The sequence below is a fragment of the Chiloscyllium plagiosum genome, chromosome 14 (genome assembly GCF_004010195.1).
Source record: "Chiloscyllium plagiosum isolate BGI_BamShark_2017 chromosome 14, ASM401019v2, whole genome shotgun sequence".
NCBI classification, from domain to species: Eukaryota; Metazoa; Chordata; class Chondrichthyes; order Orectolobiformes; family Hemiscylliidae; genus Chiloscyllium; species Chiloscyllium plagiosum.
Genome location: NC_057723.1, coordinates 21,090,843 through 21,104,392, shown reverse-complemented (window position 1 = coordinate 21,104,392; position 13,550 = coordinate 21,090,843). Strand labels below are relative to the sequence as shown.

The window sequence follows — 13,550 nt, the reverse complement described above, 5'->3', positions numbered from 1 at the left end:
TGCCGCTGGTAGATGCTTGCCAGGGAATGACCTTTCTTCAAAAATGATCTCAATTGCCCTATCTTTCAGTGTGACCCCCTATTTTCTACAATGGGCAGTGCACTCGGAGTACTGTGCAACAGCAGCATAAAAATAACTGCTACCATATATCAATGGAATTCTCAGCTGTCATGTGTATCCATTAAGGGACAGCTTATATAACAGCACACTACTGTGATATTAGGAGGCTATTAGCATTATATTCCTGTACAGTAATAAATAAAATAGAAGTTTTTCTTTAAAAATAGTATAATGAGTATTGGCATAAACCTAAAAAAAGAACTTTGTTTACGATTTTTCATCCAGACCCAGTTCTTGAAAAGGCCTGACACATTACCACCATTTTGCTTGGAGCAGTATTTGTGCTTTATTTCAAATTGATTTTCCATGACATCATTCTTTTTTTTCTCTTGACCCAGTTGCTTTCCTAAGATTTGTAATTGTGATGTTTGTTAAAACTAAGATAAAAAGATTCCTTTTTATAAATTAGGCAGGTGATCATTGCATGCCCTTTCTCCTCCACCCCCAGTTTAACACTTATAATGTGACTGTGCTATTTTCATGTCCTTTACAGAGCAGCTACTATGGCTGCATAGTCCACATATGGTGTCAGCTTCTAATTTACACGTGGACACCACATAAATTATGGCTAAAATAGATCAATCGTGGCTGTCCTATCCTATTTAATATGCCAGCTTGGGGTCATTGGTTACTATAAGCAGCTCAGTGGGGCCTATAACATAACTTTGTGTTAGTTGAGTAGAGCTAATCCTGTTTGCAACTATTCTAGGTCACATAAATTGTGTGAGGCCAAAATTTTTCTGTTTCACATTAACTACTATTTTACACTACAATTTATGCATAGCAATTCTTTCATATTATTGGGTAAAAGACATCAGGACTGAAATACAGAAGCTCATGTACAAACTAAAGTTGGTACAGGTTATAATCTGTTATAACATGACTCCTCAACACTGCTCATGATTTTGTATGAGCTGTCTGATAGATCTACTACCACCATCCTCTTTCCTGACAGGGACCGGAAGAGCTTGCTTGGTCCTCAGGAAAAGCATGTGTTTCTCAAATAGTCACCTGTGGTGTTAAAGATGTTTATGTTACTGGATTTATAAATGGTAAATTAAACCAATAAGGTCATTACCTTTGTTTTCAATTTAAAAAAATCTAGGATTGAGCAAGTTTATTTTTACGTCAGTTCGGAAGAAACCATGGTTGAGTTCAGAAGCAAGTTTAGTTTCACTCCTACAAGGAGTTCAGGGAAATTCTAGGTACCAGTCAACTCAGCAAAAGTGTTTAGTTGATGAAACTTCCAAAAAAGGAGAGCTTAAAAATATGCAGGTTATTTGAACTGGGAAAATTAAGGAGTTCAGATTTTGTTATGGGTTCATGTCAGTAGATTTAGAAAGGACATATTGAATTGTCTCCAAAGTCCATGGCATATAAACTGTCAGGAGGTAGTTAAATAGAATCTTGGGAGTTGAGACAAAGGTGTAACTCCTTTGAGTATCTGTAAAAGATGGTATCAGAAACAGTACAGATTTTGCTTTGCTGTGTGATTTAAAATAATTCTAAATAACTCCTATAATTAACTTGTTTCTTTCCTCTTGTGTAGTAAACTTCTATTCTATTGTTGAAAAAACACTGTAACCTCAAGTAAATGAGTTTCAGTGACTAATAGTCATGCTAATTAATGAAACAAAATAAACAAAATGTATGATCTATTGAACTATGTTCAAAGTTTGTGAGAAGATTTGTAGCTCGGGTGCTCATTGCTGTGGTTCTGTTCGCCGAGCTGGCAGTTTTTGTTGCAAACATTTCGTCCCCTGTCTAGGTGACATCCTCAGTGCTTGGGAGCTTCCTGTGAAGCGCTTCTGTGGTGTTTCCTCCGGCATTTATAGTGGCCTGTCCCTGCCGCTTCCGGTTGTCAGTTTCAGCTGTCCGCTGTAGTGGCCGGTATATTGGGTCCAGGTCTATGTGTTTGTTGATGGAGTTTGTGGATGAGTGCCATGCTTCTCGGAATTCCCTGGCTGTTCTTTATTTCGCTTGCCCTATAATGGTAGTGTTATCCCAGTCAAATTCATGTTGCTTGTCGTCTACGTGTGTGGCTACCAGGGATAGCTGGTCGTGTCAATGAACTATGTTTATTGGTTAGGCCACTTTTGGTATGTTGCATACATTTCTGGTCTCCTTCCTATTGGAAGGATGTTGTGAAACTTGAAAGAGGTCAGAAAAGACTTACAAGGATATTGCCAAGGTTGGAAGATTTGAGCTATAGGGAGAAGCTGAATAGGCTGGGGTTGTTTTCCCTGGAGCATCAGAGATTGAGGGGTGACCTTATAGAGGTTTATAAAATTATGAGGGGAATTGATAGCGTAAATAGGCAGGGTCTTTTCTCTGGGGTGAGGGACTCCAGAACTAGAGGACATAGGTTTAGGGTGAGAGGGGAAAAAGTTAAAAGGGCCCAAGGGGCAACCTTTTCACGCAGAGGGTGGTGCATGTATGGAATGAGCTGCCAGAGAAAGTGGTGGAGGCTGGCACAATTATAACATTTAAAATGCATCTGGAAGTAGTGCCATCAACTTAGATCATAGCAATCAACCACTTCCCCTAGGCATACATTTGATTTTTCTGTTATTGTAACTTGTTCTATCTCATCAACTTGTTTGAGTACATTTGACTTCTTGCTTCTCTGTAACTGTGTCTCACTTTGTCATGTTTTCTGGAAGTAACCTATTGTTTTACAGATAAAACAAAGTCTCTTAATAAGTGCGTACTGCCTCTGCATGTGAAGTTTCCTTACTCTATAGCACTAGCAATGACTGGTAATACCAGTTCTCTGTACTGTTCTCTGTAATGGCTTCTCATAATTGTCTTTGGAGCTTTTTTTTAACATCAGGAATGACTGGATTCTACTGGTCTCTTGTGATAAGATTGATTTTTTTTCTTATGTTAGATTTATGTTGCTTCTGGAATTCTGTTTCATTCAACATCTAAAAGGCTTTCTCTAGAGTTAATTTTTCTTTGTACTGTAATAAATCTGACAAAGGAACATCACTAATTCCAGCATCAGTTCTGTTGCTTTAAATCTGTATAGTCACATTTTTCTCTAATCTCTAGAGATCATTAAGAAAATTATTAATGGATTCCTCTGAATGCTGAACTCTTCCAAAAGAAATCATCTTTCAAGAGTGGCACAGTGGTTAGCACTGCTGCCTCACAGCACCAGGGACCCAGGTTTGATTCCAGCCTCGGGTGACTGTCTGTGTGGAATTTGCACATTCTCCCCGTGTCTGCGTGGGTTTTCTCCAGGTGCTCCGGTTTTCTCCTACAATCCAAAGATGTGCAGGTCAGGTGAATTTGGCCATGCCAAATTGCCCATAGTGTTAGGTGCATTAGTCAGAGGGAAACAGGTCTGGGTGGGTTACTCTTTGGAGGGTCGGTGTGGACTTGCTGGGCCGAAGGGCCTGTTTCCACACTGTAGGGAATCTAATTTAAAGTTCAAGGTTTCACATTTTCATCAAAAGTATCTGCTGTTTATTTTACATATTGGCAAATTATAAGATCACTAGCTATACAACGATTGTATAAGAAAGTGTATAAATTTGTTCACCTTCTGAACCAGAAATTCATTTGCAAGCTATTCTTTATCTTAATTGTTGTTTTCTCCAAGATACCCAACTATGTGTTCTATTTAATACAACTCTGAAAAGAAACACTATGACAAAACTATTTATGCTGAATTTAATGTGTTTATTTATTTTCCTGACTTTAAAGACTTTCAGTTCTGCAGTATAGCAAGGTTTCTATGATGTACTGCTTAGTTAGACTAAATTTGACTTTAATAAATGTTTCCTATTTCCATAACAGCTTGACTGAATGAATATACCTTTATGTGGCTCTTTTTAATAAACCCCTTTGCTTTCACTATTTTCCTGAAATGAGTCTTGCTGTGTGCAGTTTAATTAAAAGCTTCCTACCTTTACCATATTCTTAAGTAGTAGATTTCCTGTCTTGAGGTGATCTTAATAACTTGCTTTTTCTGTGAGACTTTAGTTAGGCTCCTAAATTGGATCATTATCATGTTAATTTTGATGATGACATTCCCTCATCTACAAACTTGATTTAAGTTGCTTCTGTGGCTCTTGATTGCCTGTCCTGTAAATGTGCCCTATAGTGCCCACTTTGACAATGACTCTTGATCTGAGTTGTAAGCACTTTACTCAGCTCTAATTTTCCCAGGCTGTAAGTAGTGCACCTTCTTTGATGTTTCCCTTTACTCACCAGGGAATTCAACTACAGAGTCTTTGATGTCTGCTTAGATTAGATTCCCTACTACATGAAAACAGGCCATTTCGTCCAACATGTCCACACCGACCCTCCAAAGAGTAACCCACTCAGACCCATTTCCCTACATTTACCCCTTACTAATGCACCTAACACTATGGGCAATTTGGCACAGCCAGTTCACTTAACCTGCACATCTTTGGATCGTGGGAGGAAACCGGAGCACCCGGAGGAAACCCACGCAGGCACGGGGAGAATATGTAAACTCTATACAGATAGTTGCCTGATGTAGGAATTGAACCTAGGTCCCTGGCGCTATGAGGTGGCAGTGCTAACCACTGAGCCACTGTGCCACCTATAAATGTCCATTTTTCCCAGACTGAACCTCGACTAAGGTGCTGCCAAAGATGCAACTATAACTGCCTTGGTGTAACTAGTGTCCAAGTTCAATGGAGTTCATAACTCTTGCTGCTGTGCACCTTTAACGAGGGCTGAAATACCTCTCACTATCAATTTAAATTCTGCCGTATTGAATCTTATCATGAAGTTCTCTTCTACAGAGTTGCTCAAATATTAAGCACTTCCCAACTGCTGTTTGTGAGCACAAACTGAGTCTGAAATCTTCAGACCTCCACCACTGCCATCATCTAGGATACAGTTAAATGGAATCACACCGTTTGCCATCATGTTTTGTGTTGTATGACATATCTGAAAGATGAGCTGCCACCATCCTTTTACTTGGTTGCGATCTATAGGGCCAGCTTGCTCTATGGAGGAAAATCATTGGTAGTCTAACAAGAAGAGGCTTTTGTTGTACATGAGATGTAGTCTATTTTATGATAATAATTATGCATGAATTACATTGGTACGGTGAACATGTTACTGAGACTGTGGAAGACCCAGAAGGTAAGCATTTTCCCTTCAAGATCTTGTTTCCCTAAATCCTTCATGACATAATCAGATTGGGTGGTGCTTCAGGCACTCTTCATCATTTACCCTTTTAGCCCCTCACAACCGTATACGATATTAATCACATTATCAAAGCAAAGTCACCCACCATATATACCACTAATGTCCTACCTAACACAATTTCTGAGCAAAGCAATTGTCTATTTTACATCTGCATTTCCCTCCAGTTTACTTCAGTAGAATTTCTGATAAGTGAATTTGTCCTCAGGGAATTTCCAAGTGAGGTGTCTAACTGCTCAGTTTGTAATAGATTTCACTAAGTTCTTTAGGAAAGTGACTGCGACTAGTTTTATGGACTTCACCACTTAAAGAGATTGGATAATTAAAGTGTCTCATAATGCAATTGACTCTGCTTTAGCTCATGGTGTTTGTGCCAATTAGCTCGTTTTTAAAATTTCTATTCATACAAAAATGTGGTGTTTGGGCATGCATATTTCAATGTTTGCCTGACATTATTAGATGATTAATCTTGCAGGGTCCTTCAGCAGTTTGCAGATAACAAAACATTCTTGCAGCAAAATAAAGCATGTCTTGGTGACAGTAGGTAACATATCAAATGCTCTTCCTTCCCTCTTATGAGTGGAATTGGGCAGGACTCTGGAATTCTCTAGAAGGAAGGCCTCTCCTAACTAAATTATTTATTAATGTCTAATTTATTTGTGGCCAATTGAAGAATTACCTGACTGTTAGTCCCCTCACTAATAAGTGGCTATCTCTAACATCAGAGTTAAGGTCAAAGGGCTTTGCCTCATGAAAGTCAAAAATACTCCTGTTTACTAATGAGAGCATAAAATGAAGAAACAAAATGATCTCCCGAATTTATAAAAAGATAATAGTGGGAAGATACGTTCTTCATCTTAATTCTCAACAGATTAAAATCGCTTCTCACAGGAATTTATATTTGATTTATTTTTTACCTTGTTTGGATTTTAATGCCATTTTTTCCCATTGCAGGATGGCATGGGGCATCTAAGGATCACTGACAAGGGCCTGCGGTTAGAAGGACCATCTGAGTTTTTGCAGCCTTTGTATGCCAAAGAAATCCGATCCAAACCAGTAAGTGAGATACCTTCACCTGTGCGCTGAGAGCAGTGTGTTGGCTTCAGTTAATGAATAATGGCACATTACACAAACCTAGAATTATGTATTCATACAGAGTCGTAAAACAACCTGTGTGCTCTGAACAAGTGTCATGTAAGTTGTATTCTTGTTGACAGTTATACCACTCTTGCAATGCTATATTCAATTAACATGCTGCATGAATTGTTCAAGATGCAATGGACTGCTTGGCATTTTAACATCTTTTGCACTTGAAACATAAATAACACGAAACATACATACCCTCAGTGGTGCTACGTGGCATTGTGATCAATGCCATCAAGTTTATAGGCATTGAAATAGCTATCTGGCAATAAATGACAATATAAAACTGCCTTTGCAGGACTCGAATCAGCAAAGAGAAGGACATAAAGCTATAGAATCTGCTTTGATCATTATGGTTTACCATGTAGCAGAGGGCTGGCACACCCCATGGAAATATTAGGTAGTTATGATCTTAAAATTGCTCCCACCATATTGTTAAGTTGTGGTTCTGACTCATGAGAATGGAGTTATGGTATGGCAATGTTTGTGACGATGTAACAAACTCAGATAAGATCCCCAATTATATAATCTTGATCGAGACCAGAAATGGTTTAATTTTATTAGAATCCAAATACCTAGGTACTTACTAAAAGTTTGAAGCTACAAGGCTTATGACTTAAGTAAGTGAAAAGTATACTGCATAAAAGTCAGAGAACTTGAATACAACTGGTTATGTATAATCTTAAATAGTCAGTTAATTTAAGGGCAATAACATTATAATAACCTCAGTTGCTTAACATTTAAACCAATCTTTTAAATTCACATTGTCTTTAAACACCCAGTCAAGTCAAGTTCTAATCAAAACTTAGCAAATTATTCACTTGGCCGAAGTACTGCTTTGAAGATTTGTAAATTGATTGGGAATTTTGGGGCCTCCAGTTTATTTTTGGCAAGATTTCCCTTCAAATCTGTTCTGACTATTCTGCATTTGTAACTTGCGATTCAAAACTGGAACCTTAAAAATAACCACCTTGAGTCAGAATTTTCCTGTTAGAATCTTCTTTTTCTCAGGAATTTCACATCTAAAACTCTGTCTCCCTCTCTCTCCACTTAAGTCTCGCAGAAGTTCAACTCAGCTAAGAAAATTTTAAACAAATTTAGACAACATGCAAACTTTCAATTGATGCTTATTTGGGAAAGATTAATTTAGTGGAGTGTGGACAGGACCCCCTTCTCCAGCCAGCAGAATCAAGAACAAACTTGTCCTGGGGTCAAAAAGCACTGCTGGAAAGCTAAATGAGTGCAGAGTGAACTTTGGTCCCTCACTGGAGGGAAGTTCCATTCTCTGCAGTTTTTAGCTGATCTGATTCCAACAGCTCCAGCAGTTCTGGCAGCACCAGAGCTCCATAGGAGGCCCTTTTACGACTGTAAATAGGTCCCAAAATGAGGGCAAATGGATCATGCATCCAGGTAATTCAGCAATGTGGCTGCACGCCCCTGCATATTATGGAGGGCAGTTGGGATGTGTGGGAATATGGTAGGGTCATTTGCATGCCACACCTCCCCCCCCCCCCCCCGCCCCCCGGCCCCCCCACCCCCCTCAATCCCCTGTTGAAAGCACACCTGGAATGGGTATGTAATATCCAGTCTGTTTTCTCTTCTGCAACCAGCTTGAAACAAAATCATATCCAACATCGCCAGTATTTCGCTTTCATCACACCTTTACTGTCTGGTCTCCTTCCTATCGGAAAGATGTTGTGAAACCTGAAAGGGTTCAGAAAAGATTTACAAGGATGTTGCCAGGGTTGGAGGATTTGAGCTACAAGGAGAGGCTGAACAGCCTGGGGCTGTTTTCTCTGGAGTGTCAGAGGCTGAGGGGTGACCATATAGAGGTTTACAAATTTATGAGGGGCATGCATAGGGTAAATAGGCAAAGTCTTTTCCCTGGGGTTGGAGAGTCCAGAACTAGAGGGCATAGGTTTAGGGTGAGAGGGGAAAGACATAAAAGAGACCTAAGGGGCAACTTTTGCACGCAGAGGGTGGAATGGGTATGGAATGAGCTGCCAGAGGAAGTGGTGGAGGCTGGTACAATTACAACATTTAAGAGGCATTTGGATTGGTTTATGAATAGGAAGGGTTTGGAGGGATATGGGCCGGGTGCTGGCAGATGGGACTAGATTGGGTTGGGATATCTGGTTGGCATGGACGGGTTGGACCGAAGGGTCTGTTTCCATGCTGTACATCTCTATGACTCTATGACTATGACTCTATATCCCAGGCACGCTAGTGATATAATCAGTTACTGAAAAACTGAGGCTTTACCAGCGAATCCTCGAGAATCTGAGGGCTCATTTGTTCCAGCCCATGAACGGTGTGGGCAATGGTGAGACAGTTGCGAAAATTCAATGAGATGAGAAAGGTTATGTTCTGAATACCAATGAAAAGTCAGATTCTGCAACTGTGTTTTGAACAGTGAGATAAGAATCCTGCTAGTGAGTATACTAATTATTGTTGTAAATGGAAATGTAGCAATTTGCAATGGAAAAAAAATAAGACATGTATTTAAATGGGAACTGAATCTGTGTGCATGGTTGAGTCCAATTATTATCTGCTCTCTAACTTCATCAGAACTCTATTTGATAATGACTTTGGTTTTTACAATACAATGTGAGATGGTTTCAGGATTTTTAAAAATTAGAAATTAATACAACAGGACTTTATATAATATGTAGAACTGAAACAAATAAAACTCCAGCAGGCAATAATAGCTTAAAAAATAACAACTGTTTAACTTGAAATCATGGGGTAATATTCAATCATTTGCGTTGTAAAATTTCAGAGAAGATTTTCCACCCATTATAGAATGCATCTAGTTTCTATTTCCATGGAAACTAATGGAAAAGAAAATTGGGCAGTTTCTATAATGGATGGAAAAAGTGATGAAGATGGTCTAAACAGATTGAAAACCAAAAATCCCATAAAACATAGGAAATAAAAGCAAGGACGAAATGTGTGGCATGTTGGATATAATACTGAAAGACTAGTAGTGAAAAAGTTATGTAGTATTGGAATGTAGGGAACTAAGCTACTCTGTGGAAACCTGAGTGCTGCATTGCCAGACAATAAACTGAGATCTTGTTTTCCCTCAGAAGAGGATTCAGAGATCACACATGACATGGAGAATGACTAGGATGATATCCTTGGTTTACTGATCAGCATTGATCCCTAAGTCATCCCTAAAACGGGTGACCTTGTCATTTTAAAAATTTATGATCAAGGTTAATTGCTAGAGCAGTCTTTCTAAATTAATAGTTAAGTGTGATAATTGTTGCCACTTTTCCATTATTTCAATAGCACGCGTGTTTAAAAAAAGAGAATTATGTACACACTTTCGGATGTTCTGAGGTTGGGAAAGGTGTCATACACATCCAAATTAATTCTTTGAATTCTGTATAAAGATAAGGTTAAACTTTTAATTGCATGAACCTCTTATCTGGCCCCAACCAACCAAAGTGAGAGGAGTAATTAAAAATTTGATGAGCTGAACTGTTCATAAGAAGAAATATTTTTCTGATTCTTATTCAGTTTGTCTGTATATAAAATAATCTGTTTATAAGGAAAAGATGTGGTCTTCCTTCCCGTCAATTATATCTGCCTGCTTCAGATAATGTATTTCTTTAGCATTTAGATGAATATATAACAAATTGTTATAAAAGGAAATTTTGTTATCTTTGTGATAAACAAGAACAGAGATAAGCTTTAAAACAAGGTCAGCACATTCCTGTGCACATGCAATGCAAAAGAAAATCCATCACAATTTGTCTTCATTTCATGTTTCATTTTCAAGGTTCAGTTGTTAATTCAGTTAATTGATTTGTCACAGGCAACACAAACTATTTCTTTCTTTTATCTGTCCTTCCTTGTAGCTTGTACTCTTCTGATGTCTGTGAAGTAATAAGTGCTGAGTTTTAAGCTCTTGCACTGGAATTATGCTTATACAAATTCAGATTCATATCTCATTTTTACCCTCATACTCATAGTTGAACATTCCTTGAAACGACTGGACTTTCTTTCCTTGATTTCATTGGAGTATTAGCTGCATTTTTAGGCTGAATCTGATACTAAGTGTGAGTTGCATCCAGTATTTTTGAAGGATTTCTCTCCTTGAGGTCTATTGAGTTTTCTCACTGTACCTTACCAACTTCACCTCAATATCTACTGACCTCACTCCAATGGTGCTATGATCCTGGCCCTATCCTATTACACACCCTTTGGAATAACTTGCCACTCAGCAGATATTCTGGAATTGAGCAGCACCCCTTGCACCTATGCCAACTTTAAAAATCTGTTGAGCAAGAATTGTTTGCCTGGAGCTGCCCTGCAAGGTTCCTGGCATTTACCCCAGACATGGTAGACAGGGAGCTAGAGGTCCTGCTGGATGGGGTGGTGCAGACATGGGATTTGCTCTTCCCCCAGGACCAGCAACACAGACCAGAACAGAAGACCATCCTCGGCAAAAGTGAGGACTGCTGATGCTAGAGATTAGAGTCGAGAGTGTGGTGCTCAAAAGGCACAGCAGGTCAGGCAGCATCAGAAGAGCAGGAAAATCAATGTTTCGGGTACAAGCCCTTCATCAGGAATGAGTGTGGGGATCTTGGGGTGGAGAGGTAAATGGGATGGGGGTAGGGCTGGGGGAATGTAGCTGAGAGTGCAATAAGTGGATGGAAGTGGGGGTAATGCTGATAGGTCGGAGAGGAGGGTGGAGTGGATAGGTGGGAAGAAAGATGGACAGGTGGGACAAGTCATGAGGACAGTGCTGAGCTGGAAGATTGGAACTGGGATAAGGTGGGGGGAAGGGAAATGAGGAAACTGTGAAATCTACATTGATTCCATCGGATTGGAGGGTCCCAAGGCTGAAGATGAGGTGTTCTTCCTCCAGGTAGTAAGGGAGTGGCGATGGAGGAGGGCCAGGACCTGCATGTCCTCGGCAGAGTGGGAAGGAGAGTTGAAGTGTTCAGCCACGGAGCAGTGGGGTTGGTTGGTGCGGGGGTGTCCCGTAGATGTCCTCTGAAGCACTCTGCGAGTAAGCATCCTGTCTCCCCAATGTAGAGGAGACCGCATTGGGAGCAACGATACAGTAAATGATGTGTGAAAATGCAAGTGAAACATTAATGGATGTGGTGGGGTCCATTTGTAGGTGGTGGAAATGGCGGAGAATGATGCAATGTATACGGAGGTTGGTGGGTTGGAAGGTGAGGATGAGGGGGGGTTCATCCATCAAGATGCTCCTGACATTGAGATGGGCTTAACCAGACTTCTTCTGTGATTCTGCCACCAGTCACAGCATAGCCCCAAATCACTCAGCACCCCAACCTACCCCCCTCCCCCACCACCCACCCCAACCCTCACCCCATACAATTCATCCCTCTGTGTCCTATTTTAATGGTAAGTCTCATAAAAGCAAGAAAATAAAGGTCCTGCATTTTACAAAGATTTTATTTGTTATGCTGGCTGTTGGACCCTGCAACTGCTTTCATTCTATTTCAAAAGTGATCAAGTTCAATTTGCTTTTCAGATTTTAGTTAAAGTGTTGCCAAATATGTGACTTTGGAATCACCTGGGAAATTTGTCAAAGAAATGTAGAACATTGCAACTGTTATAAAACAAGTCAATTCATATTCTTCACATTGAAATTCTGACTTTCTGAATTCAAAATAAACAAAGACCATACACATGCATACATTGAGATAGGGGTTTAAGATTGCCCTCTGGAACATTGCAGGTTTCTTCAATTCTGACTTCAATGTACATATAAAAGTACACAGACACATGAAAGAGAAAACTCCTTCTTCCCCATCCATCAATATATTATTTCTCAGTTAATAAAATATATTGGAGCACATTTAAAGGAAAAAAAATCAGCAGGACTGTTAAATCAGAAAATGGTTCCTATTATTAATATGACATTGTCAGAGTATTCTAAAGATCCATTGGGAATAGCAGAGTGTGATGTCAATAGGACATAAAAGAGATCAAAAATAATGGTGATATAAAGCTTTAAAAATGTCCCATCAACTTTTCAGAGGTTGAGAAACCAGGTAGTAACTCAACATAACAATTACGATAATTTCCAGCGATACCTAGAGGGACCAAGTAGACTACCTGGAGACCACATTCCCAGTTCTGAAAATGGCAAACCATGTCACGAACCTGGTGAAATGTGAGGTCTGTAAGAACAAGATGGCCTATCTGGGATATGTAATGCTACAGGGAAATGTGTTACCCTGCGAAACCAAAGTAAGTGCCTCAGTTGTTATTCCCATTTACAAACACCAGAGGGAAAGCGTGGTAAGTGTGGATACTGATAAGTTGTTCCAAATTTTAGTACCTTAGCCACCCCACTAACAGATATGCTAAAAAGAAATGTAAAGCTAATGTGGGCAGAGGTATGCCAAGAAGTTTTCGATCCAACCTGGGAAGTAAGCACGTCCTAGCTTCCCTAGTTGCCATTGGCAGCTTTTCAGTCTAACGTTTACCGACATTACAGGAAACACAATTCACTGTTGACATTTATCCCAGGTGCACTTAGGAACAGATTTTGTATCTGCTACTGATGTGTGGAAGATTTACAAATGTGAATGAGAGAATGAATCTTTTTATTTGTCTTTTTGCCAGAAAGCATGTTTTTAAAATGAAATAGATTTTTGTTTTACCCAGAGTCCAGAAGGAATGTCATGTCAGAAAGATATTTGTGGATGCGGTGCCAATCAAGTGGGTTGCTTTGTCCTGGATGGTGTTAAGCTTCTTGAGTGTTGTTGGAGCTGCATCCATCCAGGCAAGTGGGGAGTATTCCATCATACTCCTGACTTATGCCTTGTAGATGATAGATAGACTTTGGGGTGTCAGGAGGTGAGTTTCTCGCTGCAGTATCCCTAGTCTCTAACTTGCTTTTGTTGCCACTGTGTTTATATGGTGAGTCCAGTCGAGTTTCTGGTCAATGGTAACTCCAAGGATGTTGACAGTGATGGTAATTCAGTTGGTATTCAGATGGGATCCAGTGATGGTAATACCGTTGAATGTCATGGGGCAGTGGTTAGAGTGTCTCTTATCGGTGATGGTCATTGTCTGGCATTTGTGTGTTGCGAATGTTACTTGCC

At 39.7% G+C, this 13,550-nt stretch overlaps 1 protein-coding gene across 6 annotated transcripts in view; it reads left to right on the top strand.

Annotated features, from left to right (window-relative positions):
- sgcd (sarcoglycan, delta (dystrophin-associated glycoprotein)) overlaps window positions 1-13,550 on the top strand; it is a 432,629-nt gene that overhangs the window by 345,207 nt on the left and 73,872 nt on the right. For all 6 annotated transcript variants that reach the window (XM_043703313.1, XM_043703311.1, XM_043703307.1 and 3 more), the window contains exon 3: window positions 6,265-6,366. In XM_043703313.1, the coding sequence (XP_043559248.1) occupies window positions 6,265-6,366 (102 nt within the window). The remainder of the gene's footprint in view (window positions 1-6,264; window positions 6,367-13,550) is intronic.